We start from the raw sequence: 23,348 nt of genomic DNA on the forward strand, positions 1-23,348 counted from the left end.
GTCCTCATGTTGATAAACAGCAATAAAAGTTTCCAAAGGTGATGGGAAGACTGGAGGAAAAACTAGGTGCTGAGAGTTCTCTTCTATCTGTATTACAATAGACAATAGACAATAGGTGCAGGAGTAGGCCATTCAGCCCTTCGAGCCAGCACCGCCATTCAATGCGATCATGGCTGATCACTCTCCATCAGTACCCCGTTCCTGCCTTTTCCCCATACCCCCTCACTCCGCTATCCTTAAGAGCTCTATCCAGCTCTCTCTTGAAAGCATCCAACGAACTGGCCTCCACTGCCTTCTGAGGCAGAGAATTCCACACCTTCACCACTCTCTGACTGAAAAAGTTCTTCCTCATCACCGTTCTAAATGACCTACCCCTTATTCTTAAACTGTGGCCCCTTGTTCCGGACTCCCCCAACATTGGGAACATGTTTCCTGCCTCTAATGTGTCCAATCCCCTAATTATCTTATGTGTTTCAATAAGATCCCCCCTCATCCTTCTAAATTCCAGTGTATACAAGCCCAATCGCTCCAGCCTTTCAACATACGACAGTCCCGCCATTCCGGGAATCAACCTAGTGAACCTATGCTGCACGCCCTCCATAGCAAGAATATCCTTCCTCAAATTTGGAGACCAAAACTGCACACAGTACTCCAGGTGCGGTCTCACCAGGGCCCGGTACAACTGTAGAAGGACCTCTTTGCTCCTATACTCAACTCCTCTTGTTACGAAGGCCAACATTCCATTGGCTTTCTTCACTGCCTGCTGTACCTGCATGCTTCCTTTCATTGACTGATGCACTAGGACACCCAGATCTCGTTGAACTCCCCCTCCTCCTAACTTGACACCATTCAGATAATAATCTGCCTTTCTATTCTTACTTCCAAAGTGAATAACCTCACACTTATCTACATTAAACTGCATCTGCCATGTATCCGCCCACTCACACAACCTGTCCTAGTCACCCTGCAGCCTTATTGCATCTTCCTCACAATTCACACTACCCCCCAGCTTAGTATCATCTGCAAATTTGCTAATGGTACTTTTAATCCCTTCGTCCAAGTCATTAATGTATATCGTAAATAGCTGGGGTCCCAGCACCGAACCTTGCGGTACCCCACTGGTCACTGCCTCCCATTCCGATAGGGACCCATTTATCCCCACTCTTTGCTTTCTGTCTGTCAACCAATTTTCTATCCATGTCAATACCCTACCCCCAATACCATGTGCCCTAATTTTGCCCACTAATCTCCTGTGTGGGACCTTGTCGAAGGCTTTCTGAAAGTCGAGGTACACCACATCCACTGACTCTCCCCTGTCAATTTTCCTAGTTACATCCTCAAAAAATTCCAGTAGATTTGTCAAGCATGATTTCCCCTTCGTAAATCCATGCTGACTCGGAATGATCCCGTTACTGCTATCCAAATGCTCAGCAATTTCGTCTTTTATACTTGACTCAAGCATCTTCCCCACCACTGATGTCAGACTAACTGGTCTATAATTACCCGTTTTCTCTCTCCCTCCTTTCTTAAAAAGTGGGGTAACATTTGCTATCCTCCAATCCACCGGAACTGATCCTGAATCTATAGAACATTGAAAAATGATCTCCAATGCTTCCACTATTTCTAGAGCCACCTCCTTTAGTACCCTGGGATGCAGACCATCAGGCCCTGGGGATTTATCAGCCTTCAGTCCCATCAGTCTACCCAAAACCATTTCCTGCCTAATGTGGATTTCCTTCAGTTCCTCCATCACCCTAGGTTCTCCGGCCCCTAGAACATTTGGGAGATTGTGTGTATCTTCCTAAACACACCTGAGCAATTACAAGCACCTGTGAAGCCATGTGTCCCAAAATTAGGTTGCCCTGAAATGGGGGACTGTGTATAAACACAGCTGTAATTTCCACATGGTGAAACCAAAATGTATAAAGATACCCTTGAATAACGCCTGACAATGTGCACTTTAACCGCATGTGATTTTTTCTATCACAAATCTCAAATTGTGGAGTACAGAGGCAAATACATAAATGATGGGTCTTTGTTCCAAACATTACAGTGGGCACTTTTTCTTGATTCTATTGGAAATGACAGTAAACATTTAAATGGACATCAAAATGTTTCGTGTCCATTTGAAGCAGGCAATCATTACTATTCCAATCATCATTTCAAAAATTCAATTTGATGGCAAGATGTTGTATTTTAAAAGAGCCATCAAGCATGGCACAATGAGACAGGATAATGGATAGTGTTCTAATCAATTGTAGTGCAAACCTTAGGGATTGTAACATCTAGCCCTACTAATCAATCTGAACCTTTCTTCCATAGGGCAAGCTACTGTCATATTCATTTCTGTAGCATAAATGGAACACTATGGAACTGTCACTCGACAATGCTGAGAACTATATTCTGCACTCTGTATTTTCCCTTTGCTCCACTTATTGTACTTAAATTTGACTAGATTGTATTTATATATAGTATTATCTAATCTGATTGGATAACATGCAAAACAAAGCTTTTCACTGTACCTTGGTGCACGTGATAATAGTAAACCTAAATCTAAAATAAGTTTTAAGTATCTGCAGTGTACATTATGTTGGAGATTGTCTATATTTCTTAAAATATACCTCAGACAATGCTCACAAAATGAACTATTTTATATATTCTAACCTTCCTTTTGCCTTGCAAAGTTTAAAGCTTACTAACTAAACCATCACAATCCACAATTACAATAAGTCTGGAAAACATTTTCTGTCCTTATGTAATTCTCAAAGCTGAGGTCAGATTGCCAAATTGCCACCTTACATAAAGCACTTTGTAATAATTTCTTACATGTTATGCAATCCAGAAGAATAGTAAGATAGCGTAGGGCTGGGAGAACGTGTCTGTTGGCGGATTTGCCGAGGAGGAATTGATGGACTGCATGTTGATGGCTTGACATTCCGTGGGGGTACGGGAGGGGCATTCAGAAGTCTGCACTCTTCCTTTACCTGTTAATGAAAACATAATGAACAGATGTTAATAAGGCTACCAAGGATGCTTATAAGCAGCACGAACTAAGTGATTTTTTTTAAACACTGAAGTTTTCCATTCTGTCCATTATATTCAAGCTGGCCAAAATAAAGAAGCCTGATTTATTCTCACTTACCAGCTTCTGTTGCACATCATCTCAAACCTACATAAAATAAATGTGATATGTGTTTCTGATTTTGCCTCCACCAAACTTTCTCCAACATTTTCTGGGTAAAGAAATGTTCCTTAACTACAGTTTAATCATTTTACCAATTATTTTAAATTTACACACACTCTCTAAATTGCCAGGTCGCCTGGCTGATATTCAATATTAGAGAAATAGAAATATCTTCTAAGTGTTGAGTGGACCAAAGTCATTCCATTTAGTTCTACACTCAATTCTCTAGCTAGTGACTAAAATACTCAGCTTAGGAGACCCTCATGTTGAACAAGGCTATTCAGTCTCAATGTCATGCCTGTGCCCTTTTCTCGGGCATCATTGAGAATGAAAATTTCCATCTCTATTACACTGCCTAATTTGATCCTTAGTGTTTCACTGAAGTACTCAAATGAACGATTAAAAGGGTCTTGAAATGGCTTTGGCGAGTTGGATTAAAGAAAATCCCAATGCTTTTTATACGTACGTTAAAAACAAGAGAGTAACCAGGGAGACGGTAAAACCGCTCAAGGTTAAAGGAGGAATTAGAGCTTAGAGTAAGAGCATGTAGACGAGACACTGAACTAGTACTTTGCATCTGTATTCGTCAAGGAAAAAGACACGAAGAACAGTGTGGAGAAAACCTATATTCAAAGGCAGTTTGAAATCAATAAAGAACTGGTCTTGATCAGCATTTAGCTGGACAAATCCCCAAGGCGTAATGGGATCTATCTTAAGTTATTAAAAGAGGCAAGGGAGAGGATTGCAGGAACCTTGGAGAAAATCTTTGCATCTTCTTCAGCCACTGGTGAGATTCCAGACATCTGAAAAGTAACCAGCGTTTTTCCTTTGTTTAAAAGAGTGAAGCGAGAATCCAGGGAAATATGGGGTGGCAAGTCTAATGTCAGTGGTAGGGAAAGCATTGGAGAGGATTCTTCAGGATAGTATTTACTCCCATTTGGAAGAGAATAGGCTAATTATGGACAGCCAGCATGGCTTTGTACGTGGCAAATCATGACTGACCAATTTAATCGAGTTCTCTGAGAAGTTGACAAAGGTGATCGATGAGGGGTGGATGATGGATATTGTCTATATAGATTTTGGTAAGGCATTTGGTAAAGTCTCCCATGGTAGGCTGAACCAGAAGATTAAGATGCATAGGATTCACAGACACTTGGTTGTGTGGATTCAGAACTGGCTTACTAAACGACAGAGGGTTGTGGTGGGAGGGAATTAATCAGGTTGGATGTCTGGGACCTCTGTTATTTATAATGTATAAATGACTTGGACATAAATGTAAGTGGCTTGATTAATAAGTTTGCAGATGATACCAAGATTCCTGGAATCACAAACTGTGAGGAAGGCTGTCAACATTCAGTGAGGTATAGATCAGCTGCAGAAATGGGCAGAGAAATGGCAGATGGAATTTAATCCTAACAAGTATGAGGTGTTGTACTTTAAGAGGTTGAACGTAAGGGGAATCTCTACAGTTAATAACAAAACCCTTAGCACCATTAATGTACAGAGGAATCTTGGAGTCCAAGCCCACAGCTCACGGAAAGTAGCAACTGAAGTAGACAGAGCGATAAAAAGGTGCATGGTATACCTGCTTTCGTTGATTTGAGCGATTGAATCAGAAAGTCACGATGCAGCTTTATAAGTCTTCAGTTAGACCGCATTTAGACTATTGCATACAGTTCTGGTCGCTCCATTTCAGGAAGGACATGTAGCCTTTGGAGAGGATGCAGAGGAGATTTACCAGAAGCTGCCTTGATTTAGAGTATTAGCAATAATGAGAGGTATAAGAAAATAACTGCAGATGCTGGTACAAATCGATTTATTCACAAAATGCTGGAGTAACTCAGCAGGTCAGGCAGCATCTCGGGAGAGAAGGAATGGGTGACGTTTCGGGTCGAGACCCTTCTTCAGACTGAGAGGTTGGACAATCTTGGATTATTTTGGCTGAGAGGAGACCAAATAGAATATAAAATTCTGAGAGCTATAGACAGCGTGGGCAGTCAGAACCTTTTATCCAGGTTGGAGCCATCAATGAGTAGAGGGCATAGCTTTAAAGTGAGGGGGCAAAGTTTAAAAGAGATGTAAGGGATGTTTTTTTACATTATTTGAAAACATCAGGTGGGTGCCTGGAATGCACTAACAAATGTGATAGTGAGACAGATACAGTGCCTTCCATAATGTTTGGGACAAAGACCTATCATTTATTTATTTGCCTCTGTACTCCACAATTTGAGATTTGTAATAGAAAAAATCACATGTGGTTAAAGTGCACATTGTCAGATGTTATTAAAGGGTATTTTTTATACATTTTGGTATCACCATGTAGAAATTACACCAGTGTTTATACATAGTCCCCTCATTTCAGGGCACCCTAATGTTTGGGCCAAATGGCTTCACAGATGTTTGTAATAGTTCAGGTGTGTTTAAATGCCTCGTTAATGCAGATATAAGAAAGATCTCAGCACCTATTATTTCCTCCAGTCTTTTCATCACCTTTGGAAACTTTTATTGCTGTTTATCAACATGAGGACTAAAGTTGTGCCAATGAAAGTCAAAGAAGCCATTATGACTAAGAAACAAAAATAAAACTGTTAGAGACATCAACCAAACCTTAGGCTTACCAAAATCAACTGTTTGGAGCATCATAAAGATGAGAGCACTGGTGAGCTTACTAATCGCAAAGGGACTGGCAGGCCAAGGAAGACCTCCACAGCTGATGACAGAAGAATTCTTTCTATAATAAAGAAAAATCCTCAAACACCTGTTCGACAGATCAGAAACACTCTTCAGGAGCCAGGTGTGGATTTGTCAATGACCACTGTCCACAGAAGACTTCATGAACAGAAATACAGAGGCTACACTACAAGAAACAAACCACTGGTTAGCTGCAAAAATAGGATGGCCAGGTTACAATATGCCAAGAAGTACTTAAAATAGCAACCAGAGTTCTGGAAAAAAGGTCTTGTGGACAGATGAGACGATTAACTTGTATCGGAGTGACGGCAAGAGCAAAGTATGGAGGAGAGAAGGAACTGCCCAAGATCCGAAGCATTCCACCTCATCTGTGAAACACGGTGGTGGGGGTGTTATGTCCTGGGCATGTAGTATAGCTGCTGAAAGTACTGGCTCACCTATGTTCATTGATGATACAACTGCTGATGGTAGTGGCATAATGAATTCTGAGGTGTATAGACACATCCTATCTGCTCAAGTTCAAATAAATGCCTCAAAACTCATTGGCTGGCGGTTCATTCTACAGCAAGACAATGATCCCAAACATACTGCTAAAGCAACAAATGAGTGTTTCAAAGCTAAAAAATGGTCAATTCTTGAGTGGCCAAGTCACTCACCCGATCTGAACCCAATTGAGCTTGCCTTTTTTACGCTGAAGAGAAAACTGAAGGTGAGTAGCCCCCAAAACAAGCATAAGCTAAAGATGGCTGCAATATAGGTCTGGCAGAGCATCACCAGAGAAGGCACCAGGCAACTGGTGATGTCCATGAATCGCAGACTTCAAGCAGTCATTGCATGCAAAGGATATGCAAAAAAATACTACACGTGACTACTTTAATTTACATGACATCGCTGTGTCCCAAACATTATGGTGCCCCGAAATGGGGGGACTATATATAAACACTGCAGTAATTTCTACATGGTGAAACCAAAGTGTATAAAAATGGCCAAAAACCGTCTCCACTAATTCCATTAGTGTTCGATCTTTTTACCACTTGGTTCTCCTTTAACACTTCTTAAAATCTGCCTCTGTCCAAACTTTTCACTATCTGCCCTAATGTCTCGTCAAAATAAAAGTGCTGGAGTAACACAGCGGGCCAGGCAGCATCTAGAGTACGGGCAATGTTTCAGGTCAGGACCCTTCCTCAGACTGATTGTAGTTGGGGGAAGGTAGCAAGAAGGGCGTGGGTGGATATGCGATAGGTGGGTAGTGGTGAGAGGGGTTGGATTGGCAGTTGAGTAGGCAAAGGAGGCAAGAGATGAAAAGGAGACAAAAGGGTATCAGATAAAGAGTGGAGTGAAATCTAAAGCTAGAGGAATATAGGTGGAAGGGAACAGAAAGGGGGGGGGGGGGGCGGGGGAAGAGGGAAGAAATTCAGGATAGTGGGAGAAATAGGTGTCCGGTAGAGGCATGAGGGAGGTGGGTTGTCACCTAAAATTGGAGAATTCATTGTTCAAACCATTGGGTTGTATTCTAATATCTCCTTTGTCCAATGGGATTGAAGTTTACCAATACGCTCTCCTGCATGTGGGATTTACAGATAAAGCTACACCCATTATGTGGGCAGCACAGAGACTTCCATTTAAAATCATTCCCTTTATCATTTGGCAACTGATGTTATTGATTGGCATGACATATTGATTGTGTGTAATTTCAGTCCTAAATTCCATTTACTCCACTCTTCAAATCCTCTCGATTTTTTTAATTAACAAATGGATTATTCGTGGTGGGACAGGTCATGTGTTCTGTTCTGCCTGCAGCTCACTGCATGGTACAGGGTTGTCAATATACTTTTTTCCCCCTACAAATTCTCTCTAATCTGCTGAATTTACAATGTTTTACATCTGTGATCCGTATTTCCAGCATCCAGAGAATTTTGTTTTGTGCTTCAAGATATCTATAGAATGTTTTTGAACACACCACTAGGTGGTGATCAAGCAGAGTTTTGAACAACCACTTGCAATTCCTCTTTCCTCAAAATGAATTTCCAATTGATTCCACAGGACAGATCTAAGCCGTTGACCTCCAGAAAATTATCTTCCACTGTGTTAACCACTTGGGCTAAATACGGAATCAATGCAAAACACAAACGTTTTTCCAAGACGAATTGCCTAGGAATTCCTAGGATTTTTACACAAACACATCAATCTCATTTGTCACATCACAATACAGATGCAATACAAATGAAAGTCTAGAGATGTAATAGTGACATTTAAAAGGAAATTATAAAAGGTAATCAGTTGGCATGAAAATATATTGGCAAATATAATCCATAGAAGTTAGAAATGAAGCACATTTAACGGTGCCGAAAATCTGACTCCATTCCCATCATCTACTGTTTGTGGTAGCACCACTGACTATAGCGTATCCTGAGTGTGATAGAAGGACCTACCAATACCATTGCAGGTAAATGGATTTGCAAAAAAATATATAGTCAAGGCCATGCAAGATTTTTCTTTGTTGGCTCTCTTGCCATTTTCCTCAGGCTGTGAAGTCTCACACTCATGGCATATTCTGTATGTGTACTGGCCTCAATGCTTCTTGCCAGTCGTGTTCAACATGAAAAATTCCAATTCACCAGCCAAACAAGAAAAGTAATCGGTAATCAAGCAGTTTCCTCTCTAGTGATTAACATGATTTCATTACATTTTATGGTGTTTGGACCCCATTATGACCCCCACCCACCCTCCATTCTCCTTTACCCCAAAGCTAATCTCTCCCAAATCTATCAGTGTTACAGTGCACGGTGGTGCAGTGGAAGAGTTGCGGCCTTACAGTGCCAGAGACCTGGGTACGATCCTGACTACAGGTGCTGTCTGTACGGAATTAGTACGTTCTCCCCGTGACCAGGTAGGTTTTCCCTGGGTGCTCTGGTTTCCTCCCACACTGCAAAGACGTACAGGTTTGTAGGTGATTGGCTTCAGTAAAGATTGTACATTGTCCCTAGTCTGTAGGATAGTGCTAATTTACGGGGATCGCTGGTCGGTGCAGACTCAGTGGGCCGAAGGGCCCATTTCCACACTATATCTCTAAACTAAACTATGATCTGTCTTAGTGGAAGACAGTATATTGCTAGATGTTGGGATGCTGGCTGAAAAGTTGGATTGAGTATGACGATAACTATGTCATACTGCTGTTTATTGATCTGTGGGGTAGATCTCCCAATTTAGATACAAATCCAGATGTGTATTAATGACTTTGCAGAGACACTATATTATATGCGCCTTTGCCATGTCTAAATACAGTGCACAAACTGATGCTTGGATATATTTTGCTGGAGGAACTCAGCGGGTCAGGCAACAACTGTAAAGCGAATGGACAGAGGATATTTCGGGTTGGAACCCTTCTTCAGACAGAGCAGTCTGAAGAAGGATGCCAAACCAAAAGGTCACCTGTCCATTCTCTCCACAGATACTGCCTCGAGCGCTCTTTTTTTTTTGTTCATCTTGCATCTGCAATCTCTTTGATATATTCTTATGGTTTTTTGTAACAATTTACATTACAAAATGGCTCCCTTGTCTATTGAAATGGTCATTCTTTTTACTTCCACTAGTAGTAATACAACTGATATTGTAATGAGGCAGTTTGGGCAAGAGAGAGAGGGAACAGACCTTTACCCAAAATTATTGGTTTGTGATTCTCTGAAGCTATATCATGAAAGCTGCAATAAACAGCATGCAAAATCAAGACATCTGAATTATTTTAACCAATGCTATGTTTCTTCTACTTGGAAAGGTGTAAACATATATACAATAGTATACAAAGAAAAAGCTCCTCAGAAAGACATATATCCAAAACCGATTAGAACTTGTACACATGTGCAATGTTAAAATACTTGTATTGGTTGTTTTGTTCCCACTTACGAGCAAAAAAAAAAAATATGCATGTTTAAAATACATTACAAGATATGCTCAAAATTATTCATCATTTATTACAAGAGGCCTCATGGTAAAATTCATATTTTTCAAAGAATTAGTCACTACTTATTTCTTATTTGGAGATCTTGGAAGTATACATTATTTTACAACTTTGCAACACAAAATGGTTAAATTGTTACAAATTAATAGGATATGGCAAGTTTGCCATGAAACAAGAACTTACAGCTTCAGACTTTGGAGGCACTGGAGGTGGTTGTAGAGAAATATCAGATGTAGACAAAGGACGTGGAGAAGAAAGGCCTGAAGAAACCGGACACTTGGAGCGGATGGAATGCCTCTGATTACCGGATTTCAGTCCCTCTCCCACAGGGGAAGCATCTTCCCCACTCCGTTTCCCTGATCCCTGATCTAACCAGAGCTCCTCATAGGGAAGTTCTGACTGTGACTTGATTCCAGATTCTTCAGTTACTTCAGGCAGCAGATAATCACTGCCACTATCTCCAGAATCTTGTGAAAGAAGAGTTTCATGAGAAAACAGAGTCCACTCATTGTTAGGATCTCTGCAACCGTGCAAATTAACTTCACTATTTCCATGCAAATTGTTTCCATAAACACATACTGAAAGTCGATGGAACGACTGCGTCAATTCTTCACGAGCATAACTAAGGGAATTAGGTATGTGACTGTGCCCGGTACATTTAGTCTTCTTCGGGCTTTTACAATCTCCATTCCAGTCAGTCTTCACGTCCCGAACTGCTCGCGAATATTCTTCAATGTCAAATTGCTCCTGACAAATGCTGAATGAGTGCTGAACTATATTCACGTACCACATCTCTCCCTTAAGGAGACCTTCAGCCAAGGTAAACTTTGGCACAACTAAATGAAGCGGAAAGTGCACAGGTATCATTTTATTGTTCCGAAGTACACAGCACACGACCACAGTCTTAGTTTGGATATTAACAAACTTATAGCGATGACCTTCCCGAATGAGGTGTAAATCATAGGGGTTTCGTGGTGGAGCAGATGGAACAGTAACATTTACTGGTAACCTGGTCTTTTCAACAATATTGCGAATAGTATGCTCACCCTCTTGCATTTGTATCTCTAAGGGACTACGTGTACTAAATTTACCTTTACACTGGAAAGGCAGGCTAATGCTCTCATTAGTACGGTGATTCATACAGATAAGGCAAGGCATCTTTCCTCGTCCAAATTTACTGATGGAATTTAGTTTACCAATTTTCTTAAAAATAGTGTTCAGTCGTGATTTCTCTTTTGATGTCTTGGCATAAAGGATCTCTGCTTGTCCCATTAGAGTAAGTTCATCCCCAGTGCTTAGGGTGATGTTATACACTTCTGTATCTTCATTGCACTCCCCCGAGGCTACCTGAGGAAGAAAGGCATACAATTAAACCTCAGAAGAACTTGAAAGCATTTCTAAACTTTTTCTTTTGTTTAATGATTCCAAACTATGATGGTTAGAATGCTTACCATTTTCTGACACATAGAACATAAAACAGTACAGCAGAGGGCTGAACATAATGCTTAGTCAGACAAATCTTCTCTGCCTGCACATGATCCACCACATTCCTCCATTTCCTACATATCCATGTACCTATCCAAAAGCCTCTTAAATTTCATTGTCATATCTGCCTCAGCTACCACCCCTGGTTGTTCAAGGCACCCACCACTTTGTGTAAAACAAACTTAGCCCACAAAACTCCTTTAAACTTTGCTCCTCTCATCTTAAAGCTATGGCCTCTGATTTTTGAGATTTCCACCTTGGGAGAAAGGCTGAAAGTATACCCTATCCATCTAATTTTATAAACTTCCATCAGGTCTCTCCTCAGCCTCCAATGTCCCAGAATCCCAATGTCCCAAAAAACAATCCAAATTTATCTAACCTCTTTATAGCTAATGCCTTCTAATCCAGACAGCAATCTGGTAAATGTCTTCCCTACCCTTTCCAAAGGCTCCACATTCTTTTTATAATGGGGCGTGCACCAAAATGATATTCAATCCTAAGCTAAAAGTTGGGCAGATTACATAAATGAGGATTTAGAACGCAGAGGGGTAATTTGACCAAATGTTTCAAAATATCAAGAAAGTGTGACAAAAATGTAAATTATGCTGACTGGAGAATGGAGCATTTGAGGATATTGTACACATATTAGAGCAAGACCCTCCAGGATTAAAGCTTACAAATAAAATGGTGAAATTTTGAATTGTTCCACAAATGGGAATTGACATTTGATTTGAAAGTTAACAGTTGAGACAGACATTTTTATAAATTGGGGCAAGGTAAATTAAAATATTATTAGGCAGATGTAGGGAGAGTAAATTGGGAGTATGCAGGAAGGAACTGCAGATACTGGTTTAAACCAAAGATAGACACAAAAAGCTGGAGTACCTCAGCAGATCAGACAGCATCTTTGGAGAAAAGGAATCGGTTCCCTTCCCCCTGACTCTCAGTCTGAAGAAGGGTCTCAACCCGAAACGTCACCTATTCCTTTTCTCCAGAGATGCTGTCTGACCACTTGAGTTACTCCAGTAAATTGGGAGTAACTGTAATTAGGTAAATCCACATCAGACGAGTGGAAGTTATTTAAATACAAGCTGATCAGAGTTCAGGATGTTCCAATAAGGAGGAGGAACAAGGACACCATGTTATGGGAAAGATATTGTCAAGCTTGAAAGGGTTCAGAAAAAATTACGAGGATGTTGCCAGAACTATAGGATGTGAGCTATAGGGAGAGGTTGAGTTGGCTGGGTCTCTATTCCATGGAGCGCAGGAGGATGAGGGGTGATCTTATCGAGGTGTACAAAATCATGAGAGGAATAGATCAGATAGATGCACAGTCTCTTGCCCAGAGTAGGGGAATTGAGGACCAGAGGACATAAGTTCAAGGTGAAGGGAGATTTAATAGGAATACAAGGGTTAATTTTTTCACACATAGGGTGGTGAGTGTATGGAACAAGCTGCCAGAGGAGGTAGTTGAGGCTGGGATTATCCCATCATTTAAGAAAGTTAGACAGGTACATGGATAGGACAGGTTTGGAGGGATATGGACCAAGTGCAGGCGTGGGAATAATGCAGCTGGGACATTGTTGGCCGGTATGGGCAAGTTGAGCCAAAGGGCCCGTTTCCACACTGTATCACTCTATGACAGCAACATAAAGGAACTTTAGTTGACCAAAGATGATACATGTTTGTTCAAAAAGTCAAAAGAAGCATATGGAATGCTTTGGAAGATGAAATCAGACAATGTTGTTGAGAAATATGAAGCAAGCAGGGAAGAACTCAAGCAGGCAATTGGAAAGGTCTCCACAAATGCAACTTCGACCACTGGGTGCTTCCTGATTCCAGCTGAATGTCCACTGGTTTTTTTTGCTACCGATTCCAATATCTATAATTCCCAACATAAATTTCAATCAACTTAGTAGGGTGGCACAGTGGCACAACGGTAGAGTTATTGCCTTACAGCGCCAGATACCCGGGTTCGATCCTGACTATGGGTGCTGTCTGTACGGAATTTGTATGTTCTCCCCATGACCTGCGTGGGTGCTCCGGTTTCCTCCCACACTCCAAAGACGTGCAGGTTTGTAGGTTAATTGGCTTAGGTAAAGATTGTAAATTGTCCCTTTTCTGTAGGATAGTGCTAGTGTACGAGGATCGCTGGTTGGAGCAGACTCGATGGGCCGAAGGGCCTGTTCCGCGCTGTATCTTTAAACTAAACTAGTAGATAGACTTGTTAGGGAGCAGACTTCAGATTTCTATTGCCATATGTTAAAAAAACGTGCTTCAGGGTTGCAGAAACAAACTGCTCATATTTCATAATGTTCGTTTGCTCTGAAAACCCAAAACAGAGAAAAGATTTTTTAAAGCCATGCTCAAAAATCATATCATTTTAAACTCGAGAAAACAAATTTATAAACCCATCTTATGCTCTGGTATCATTTCAGAGAATCTACAATATTTTCCCCATAAAACAAACATATCAAACTTGAGTTACTATGCATATAATAAATGGTCAGCGTTGTACATCATAGAAACAGACCATGATATCCATCAATTACAGTGCTTTTAATACCATCCGGCTGCACTGCTGGGGAGCAAACTGACGACGATGCGGGTGGATGCTCCATTGGTGTCCTGGGGGTGGGGAGGGAACGGGAACTGTAAAATTCTCTCTCCCGAACGGAGACGCGACCTTTGTTTCTGTGTCGTGTCTCCGTTCCCGTTGCGGCCTACCACCGGCCATGCACCTGGGACCACCTGGGGCTCTGGTTCGCAGAGCCCGCGGCCCGGACTCACCACCTGCGGCGCTGGCTGCCTGCGGATGCTGCGGGAGCGGCTGCGATTCGTCTCCGGAGGCTCCGGCGCGGGCCGCGTGGATGTCGGAAGCCCACAGGCCCCTGGATGGGGGCCGACATCGGGAGCTCCGGCAGCGGCAGAGGCAGCGTGTTCGCCCGCCCCGTATCACGGGGCTTGGGTCGGCCCGCCACAGACCTTTCACCGTCCGGCGCGGCCTGAAATAGGCCGTGGACCTTTCACCGTCCAGCTTCAATATCGGGAGCCCCGACCGCCCCGACGTGGCAACTCCAACAGCCTGACCGCGGGAGAAGACGGCAGGGAAGAGAAAAATACATTTTGGCCTTCCATCACAGTGAGGAGGGACTGGAGGAGACTCACTGTGATGGATGTTTCTTTTTGTTTGGTGTTAGTTGTGATTGTATGTGTTATTGCATTTTTATTGATTATTCTTATTGGTCTTATTGTTCAACTGCGGGTAATGTTTCATTTCACTACACATTTATGTGTATGTGACAAATAAACGACTATTGACTATTGATATTGGGATCAGCAACTACCTGACTGGACGACCACAGTATATCAGGATACAGAACTGTGTTTCAGACATGGTAGTGAGCAACACAGGGGCCCCATAAGGGACGGTCCTCTCTCTCTTCCTGGTCACCATCTACAACTTGGACTCCTGCCACTTGCAGACGTTTTCAATTGTGCAACTGTGGGCTGCATCAGTGAGGGGAGAGAAGCTGAATAAAGAGGTATAGTCAACGACTTTGTTGAGCGGTGTGGGCTGAATCACCTGCAGCTCAAGATAAGACTAAGTTAATGGTCGACTTTAGGAGGAGAGGAACACCCATGTCCTCTGTATCCATCAATGGTGTGGATCTGCAGTTTACCAGGGAGTACAAATACCTTGGAATGTACCTGGACAGTAAACTGGGCTGATCCAGGAACGCTGAGGCTCTGCACAAGAAGGGACAGAGCTGGCTGTACTTTTTGAGAAGGCTCTGCTCCTTCAACGTCTGCAGTAAGATGATGCCGATGTTCTACCAATCGGTGGTAATTGTTTTTAATTCAGTGTTACTTTTCTTTGCCCCCTGTCAAGCCAAGTGAAGATTCATCCAGTATTTTGCAAAATATCACGAGAATATTTCCATTTTACAGTGTTCCACAGTGTTTGGTTGTCACTTTAATATCTACAGATTAGCTCACTTTCCTGAAACACGCAAGCATCATAATCATTTATTCAAGCTCTGACCTTAACATTAAATGTTATTTCCTCCATGACGTACACTCGTTCTGGAAAAGCTTTTGCCACCTCCTCCACACTGTTGAAGTATTGTACGGGCTCCTTGATATCTCTGTCTTGTTCCAATAATTTAAATTGTCCTGCAAAAGGCAAATAACAGAACTACATTTCATCAAATGGTTCATCAACAGTGCCTGAACATTAACTATTGGGCATTCAAAATTTTAAATAGCCCAGTTGAGCACAAAAAAATGAAAATGCTGTCCTTAGAGATAAGGGTTTGCAAGAACAGGAATGTTCAGAGTCAATGATTTTTTAATGCAATATAAACTCAACTCAACATTATCACTTGGACAGTGCCTTTAAACGTAGAAAAAAGGTGCAGGAGGAGGCCATTCGGCCCTACGAGCCAGCACCGCCATTCATTGTGATCATGGCAGATCATCCACAATCAATAACCCATGCCTGCCTTCTCCCCATAACCCTTGATTCCCCTAGAACGTAGCAGAACTGCCACCAGATGCCACATGGCAGATTATTGAATATTAAATTAATGCCAAGCCACAGTGGGAGCTATTAGCAGATTATCTCTTTGACTGAGCATTAGGTTTGCAAACGATTACAAAGGTGTTTAAAAAAAGGAGAATTTTGAAAAGAAATTCCAGACTGTAGTGCGCCTTAGCTGCTGGAGGCCTAGCAGCTAATGGCAGGACACTTAACATAGGGTATAAACAAGAGCCTAGAATTTAAGGGGTGCAAGTATCTTTGTTAAGGAAAGGGGCATGAAACAACGGAATTATTTGAAAAGGAAATGACAACTTTAAAAGTCGGTTTTCACTGGAAGCCAGTTTAGATCAGGGAATAGGGCTGATGGTCGAAACATATTCGGCACTAGTGAGGGCAGGTGCAGAATTGGTTAACTTTAAATATTTCTAAGTAGTAGAATGAAGACAGTCATTTGAGAACGCATTGGAATTGTTAAAACTAGAAGTAGCAAATAAAAATAGCAATGATTCCAAAAGTGGATCAGCTTCAGCAAGACTGAAGCAGTTCCACAGAAAAAAAGAATGCAAGGGTCTCACAGATGGCATGAACGGAATGTTAAAAAAAAATCACAGGTCTAAATCAGAATAATTAGAGTGATAATCAAAGATGTAGATTTTTGTGGCAACTGATGAAACTTGAAGATGGAAAATAGCAATCTATTGCCTGTATCAGAATACGCTTCATTAGACAACAGGCTTGGCAAAATTGTCTGCTGGACAACCTCAAAATACTATTTTTCAAAATCAAAGCAATGTCCCTGTGAATGCAAGCAGCAAAGAAAAGCAAAATGACACTATGAACACAGTGGTGCCTCAATCATTTTCGGGACCCGTGTGATTGTTTCCAAGTTTTATTAAGGCCACCATACAAAGTGTAAAGGTGTTTAGAAATCATTATATTCCAGACATTCAGTTGCAATTTTTCAAAGTTCAACAATATGATTCCAAAATGATTATTCCTGAGAACTACACACCCCCGAGAACTTACAAAAATCATTACATGACATTGAAATCCTGTATATATTTACTACCCAGTTGTTTAAGAAACCCAAAACTGATTTGATCCCATCTACCAAAAAGTCTCATTCTCCCTCCCTCAAGCACACAGCCATCAGCTGACTCTTACACAAATCAACAGCTTATGAAACAGGGTAGTTTCCGAGAACCACACGTTAATATTGGAGACACCATGCCTCCCTTTAGGTTTTTAATCAAGGGTATTCAAATTAGAATTTAAACAATTGTCAGCTGTAGGCCCACAGTAAAGTTCAGTAGAATCCAAAAAATGTTTTTCAATAAGCTGAGCCAAAGTTTGCCATTTTTTCACCATACCGCATGGTAATGGGCCCTTTAGCCCAACACGTCCATGTTGACCAGGATGCCCACGTACACTAGTCCCATTTATCATCCTTTGGCCCATATATGCCTCTAAACCTTTCCTATTCACGTAGCTTCGAAATGCATTTTAAACGTTATTATCAAACCTATCTCAATTGTTTCCTCTGGCAGCCTGTTACATTTATTTTCCACCCACAATGCAAAAAGCTGTAACCGATCCTTGTCAAATTGTTCCCCGCTTACTTTAAACTTATGTCCTGTAGATCTTAATTCCCCAACTCTGGGAGATTTACTCTGTACATTCACACTATCCATGCCTTTCATGATTTTATTCAGCCCAATAAGATCACCCATCAATCTCCTACATTCCAAGGAATAAAGTCTCAACCTACCCAATCTATTCTTATACCAGTCCACGGAGTCCTGGCAATATCTTCATAAAAACATTTCTGCATTCTTTCCAACTTAATGGCATATTTCCTTCTTTCACGGGACTACTGTTCACTGTGAAATCCATTTCCTTATTTGACATCTCAGATGTAATACTTCGTATTTGTTTGAATTGGACTCCATTTAACATGTAGAAACAAGGAATTGCAGATGCTAGTTTACCAAAAAAGACACAAAGTGCTGGAATAACTGAACAAGTCAGGCAGCATCTCTGGAGAACATGGATAGGTGACTCCTCAGTCTGAAGAAGGGTCCCGACCCAAAATGTCACCTATCCATGTTGACTGACCCGCTGAGTCACTTTAACACTTTGTGTCATTCTTTCCATTTACCATTTTACATTATGGAGAAAACATTCCTGAACACACTCAACAAATTGCAGCCTATGGATGCCCTTAGCATAATAGCAGGTCCAGTCTATATTCAGAAAGTTAAAATCCCCTATTATTTTTGCAACTCTCACTTTCTCCCTCCACATTGGCTATTTACAGGCCAACAAGTATAATCCCATCAAGGTGATTATTCCCTTCTTATTTTGCAGCTCCACCCATAAAGTCTCCCTGGTTCAAAAAGCAAAGTGTTGGAGGAACTCAGCTGGTCAGCCAGATCTGTGGAGAGACGATATTTTGAGTTAGGACTTTCCTTTAGACTGCCTATTTAGTTTAAACCCTCCCCAGCAATGCTAGCAAACCAGCTGTTAAGACACCGTGTAAGATTTGAGAAGTTTTCCCTCATTGAAAAGCAACGCAATACCAAAGAGCTGCAGTTTGGACATTTTAAACGGGAGACTGGGGCTGATAGCGGAGAAAGGCTGCGGTCAGATTAACAAAGGATGTCACAATCTGTGGGTCCTAAAATGGCCGCAGGACCTCGTGACCAGCCACAAAAAGGTAAAAACCTTACATCCCAGTCTCGAGGTTTTCTGCAAAGCCATGGCCAGAACAAAGGATGGGTATTGGCCATGCAAAAACCTACGAAACCAGGTCGGAGTCCAGACACTGGGGCGCTGACATCAGCATACTCACAATGCCCCAAACCGACCTAAATAGTTCATCTCAGTGAGAGGGCACATAGCCCATAGAAAACTACCTGGTAGGTGATGGGAAACCAGTTAACACCCATCACCTCACAATGAAATCCCAATTTACACCGTCTGGCCATCCCCGGTATCCCGGAACATAAGGCAGATCAGAAGATAAAACCTCATACATATCTTTTGAACAAAAGGATTCCAAGATCTGGCGGGAGATAGGACGGGTCAGAAACAGTATAACTGGCCACTACTTTGGGTGAAAAAGTTAAGACGGACAGGAGGCAAGAAGCGCAGAGAAAACCGGGTTCGAAGTCTGAAGTCAAGAAGAAAGTCGGAAAGAAGAACGGATGCAAGAGAGAGGAACAGGCACGCAACTCGAAAAGAAATACTGCAAAACCGAACAGCCAGTAACCCCAGTAATAACCCCATGGTGAGCATGCACTTCAAATCCTACATATCCTGGACATAGTTTAGTGTAGAGAGGAGGGTGGTTGTGAATAAACGTTGGGTGTGTATTAAAATAGGGTTTGGTCAAGGTTGCGATGCGTCGTGCGTTCCCCATCTGACAGTCGTGTATGTGTCTTGCAGAACTGTGTTTAAGAATTCATAAGTAAAAGGGTATTCGTGTATACGTTTTGTGTAACTGTGTGTGTTTCAAGGATTCAGCGAAGAAGGTATTCGGATATATGTCTCGTGGAACTGTGTGCTTTTTAAGTTTTCAGCGAAAAGGGTATTCGGGTATATGTCTTGTGAACTGTGCGTTTTGTGATTAATAAATAAAAGATATTCATGTATTCGGTATGTGTATTATAGATATGTCTTATCGAACTGTATAATAAGTATTCATGGACAATAGTCCCAAGTGCTGAATAAAAGCCCTTTTCATTTAAACCCTGGTTTTAAAATCTGGTCTGGTTGAATTTTTTCTGCACTATAAGAGCTCCTGCATCTAAGCCCAGTGTCTAGAACCGTAAGGGGTGAGTGGGTCGAACTACTCACGGGGAACCAGTGTGCACGGCCTGGTCAAGGGATCAGAGCAAGGCACGGGGACCTTAGGTCGGGCGAAAGCTCGGCGCAGAAACCCCTTACAGATAATGGCGACCACGAAGGGACACTGGCAGCAGGATGATAGTGTACCAGAAAAGGATTTTAAACCTAGGGACATAATGGATGAGCGCATTGCGGACTATGTTTTTAGTAAGGTGAATATCACCAAACAATGGATGTGTGCGTTACTAGATAACAAGCGCCCACTGGATGCAGCAATCCGGTGGACGGCCAGTACAGCCCATAAGAAATCTGTAGAGAAGGCGGTCTGGCTGACCTGCTATAAAAAGCAGGTCCAGCTTTTGGACCGTGTGGTTGTGGCACAGGCAGCCCAGATCAGGGACCTTCAGGAGGAGGTAGAGGAGAAGGCTGCGGGTGGGAACCAGCTGATTGAGGCTCTGGACTCTTTAAACAAAGAGCGCCGGGTCGTGACCAACCGCCACGAAGCTAGGGTAGAACTCATGGAATGTCAGGCTACTGAGGCTATGCTCAGTGAGGGCAGGCTCCGGGAGCAGTGCGCTTCCCTGAGCCACCAGCTGGAGACCCAGGAAGAAAACCTCAAGGGGGTTAGGGCAGCCTACAAAATGATTTTAGAGGACAGGTCGGAAGGGGCTGACCACGGGGCATGCCTGCAGGAGATAGAGGGTCTGCGGAGTGCTTTAAATAAAGCAAGCGGGCTGGTTTGTTTAATGAACCCCTCAGCGGGCCAGTCACTAGCGGGTGTGAAGGTCCCGGTTCCGATCCTTAGAAAGACCATGGTGGTTTCAGCCCCCAAACTCCGCGATCCCCCTAGCTACGAGGCATACTGGGAAAGGGGTAGTGTAGGGGAGAGAGAGAGAGAGGAGCTCCCGGTAGAATACTCGGCACCGGCACCCATGTGCCCGGTCCTGGAAACCAGACGGGGACCCCCCCTGGACAATGGGGACACAGGACCCATTCAGAGCGAGATCGTGGTGCCCCACAACTCCCAGCATTTAAGAGCCATGATCGGGCATGTTACAAAATTGTCCGGATCAGGGGACCCCTCAATACATTTCAGGGAGATCGAGCAAACCGCCGCAATCAACGGTTGCGACGAGGGAGAACGGGCAAAATTGTTGCTGTTCTCCCTAGACAGCTCGATCCTCCAATGCCTCTCAGATGAGAGTAAAAGAGGGACCAGGACCTACGATCTCCTGCGGGACGAGGTCCTGGAAGTCTTGGGGGTGGGGGATGAGGATCCTTTTGCCCGATTAGGGAAGACCCTCCAGATGGAGGGAGAACCCCCAAGAGTTTTTGCGGCGCGTCTATGGACGGTATATCAGAGTAGTTGCCCGCACGTCCCCGCGCGGGATGACCTGGCCGGGAATGGGAGAGCCCAGTGGCTCCGATGTTTGGTATCAAACAGCCTGGCGGCCGTCAGGGAACAGGCGAAAGCCTGGTTTGATCCCACAAATAGCACGGAGGAGGCGGTTTTGGACCGTCTCACGGTTGGGTATAGGAATACCCGGAGTACGACCACCCGGTTAGTAAAAGGGAAGGTGCACGTAGCGGAGGCTACTGCACCGGCCCAAAAGGGGTGGCGACAGGAGGGTAACCCTACCGCACAGTCCAAGTGTTTTAAGTGCGGTAAGGTGGGGCACTGGCGAAAGGATTGCAGGGTCCACATTAAGGGGGATAGGGTTGGCACCACCCAGCGAGCCGATGTCCCAGTTAAGCCCGAGATCATCGAGACAATGATCGAGGTGATGCGGTCCCTCATGACAGCACAGGGGAAGGTGGCAGTCGCTACCGGCTCCCAGGGTACGGGAGGGACACTGGAGATTCCCCAATGACATCAGCCCGCACAGCCCGCCTATCTGTGTCCTCTCCGCTACGATGCGTGGAAGAGGCCGCTTGTGGAGATGGTAGTGGAGAAGCAAAGGGGCAATTATCTGTTGGACACGGGGGCTTCATGCACCGTGGTCCACACAGAGGAACCCTTTGACTCTCCCCTGTCCACAGGGGTCCCTTTCGCACTGGCGGGGTTCACAGGGAAGGAACAGGCTGGCGCGCGTTCCATCCCGCTGTCCGTTCATTTGGGGACACTCCGCACCACATGGGAGTGTATCCTAATGAAGTGGACAGAAGGGGGTGGAAAGGGAATCATTGGTTCCGATTTTCTAGTAAGCCATGGGATCCTCATGGACTTACGGAACCACTGCCTTTGGGTGGACAAGGGCGGTAAAGGGGAGATAATAGTGATTAGGGGAAAGGAGGGGAAAGGGACTCTGTGCACCATGAAGCCGCCCGAGGGTTACGATCTCGAGCGCATGGTGGCAGAGGTCCCGGCCGAATTACAAGAGTGTGTGGGAAGCAACCTGAACGCGTTTGCGACCCACAAACACGATTGTGGTAGGGTAGTGGGGTTCGAGGTCAGCATAGACGGGGACCCCATGATCAGACCCCAGAAGCAGTACAATTTCCCCAAGGAGGCAGAACCCGATCTGGAGATAGCCATATCTTCACTGGTGCAGCAGGGCGTACTAAGGCCAATAGCCACACACGTAAACTCTCCATTGTGGCCGGTTAGGAAACCGGATAACTCATGGAGGGCTACGGTGGACTACCGGGTCCTCAACAGTAACATCCCCGCCTGCGCACCCACGGTGGCAGCAGTTGCCGACCTCATCGGAAGTATCCCAGCATCCGCGACCACGTTCACGGTGCTGGATATTTCCAATGGGTTTTGGTCCATTCCGCTGCGGCGGGAGGACCAGTACAAGTTTGCCTTTACTTTTAAAGGGCAACAGTATACCTGGAACTGCTTGCCACAGGGTTTCCACAACAGCCCCAGCATTTTTCATCAGTGTATGGCGGATAGCCTGAGAGAGTTTAGCCAGCGCCACCAGGTCGTGCAGTATGTGGATGACCTCCTTTTGTTCACAGACACAAAGGAGGAGCACGGTCCACTGCTGACCGAGTTGTTGGAGCTGATGGCTAGGAAGGGTTTTAAAATAAATCCGAAAAAGGCACGGATCGGTCTGCCAGAAGTAAAATTCTTGGGTCTGACCATCCGTGCCGGGGAAAGAGCCATAGATCAGGCAAGGAGGGAGTCAGTGCAGGAGTTGCCGATTCCCTATACAGTAACGGGTGTGAGGTCTTTCCTGGGACTAACCGGGTATTGCAGAGACTTCATCGAGGACTACGCGGCCACCGCAGCCCCGCTACTCCGACTCCTACACAAGGGAGTGGAGTGGGCTTGGGATGAGGGTTGCCAGGCCGCGTTCGAGAAGTTAAAAGGAGATCTGCAAACCGCACCAGCCTTAGGAGCCGTAGATGGGGAGAAAGGGTTTTCTCTGGAAGTGGCAGCCAGTGGGGACAGCCTGAGTGCCGTGCTGCTGCAGGAACGGCACGGTAGGCTGCGACCAGTGATGTACTCCTCCAGGGTGCTCACCGATGTGGAGAGGAGTTTCTCCAATTGCGAGAGGCACCTTTTAGCCACGCATTGGGCTGTGAAGAGGGCTTTAATCTTCACAGGTACCTCTCCAATCACTCTCCTCACCCATCACACACCCACCCAGATGCTTCTGGATGGAAGGATCAAGGATGGGACTGTCAGC

General features: G+C 43.9%; 1 protein-coding gene across 4 annotated transcripts in view; it reads right to left on the minus strand.

The window, feature by feature from the left end:
- garem (GRB2 associated, regulator of MAPK1) overlaps window positions 1-23,348 on the minus strand; it is a 93,446-nt gene that overhangs the window by 9,514 nt on the left and 60,584 nt on the right. The window contains exons 3-6 of one of the 4 annotated variants that reach the window (XM_078397330.1): window positions 15,364-15,494; window positions 10,925-11,180; window positions 10,017-10,669; window positions 2,827-2,984 (exon numbers count right to left, since the gene is read on the minus strand). In XM_078397330.1, coding sequence (XP_078253456.1) covers window positions 2,827-2,984; window positions 10,017-10,669; window positions 10,925-11,180; window positions 15,364-15,494 — 1,198 coding nt within the window. Of the gene's footprint in view, window positions 1-2,826; window positions 2,985-10,016; window positions 11,181-11,284; window positions 11,495-15,363; window positions 15,517-23,348 lie in introns of those variants that run through there. The other 3 variants (XM_078397328.1, XM_078397329.1, XM_078397331.1) reach the window with 3 other exon arrangements.

This window comes from Rhinoraja longicauda, chromosome 4 (genome assembly GCF_053455715.1).
Source record: "Rhinoraja longicauda isolate Sanriku21f chromosome 4, sRhiLon1.1, whole genome shotgun sequence".
Taxonomy (NCBI): domain Eukaryota; kingdom Metazoa; phylum Chordata; class Chondrichthyes; order Rajiformes; family Arhynchobatidae; genus Rhinoraja; species Rhinoraja longicauda.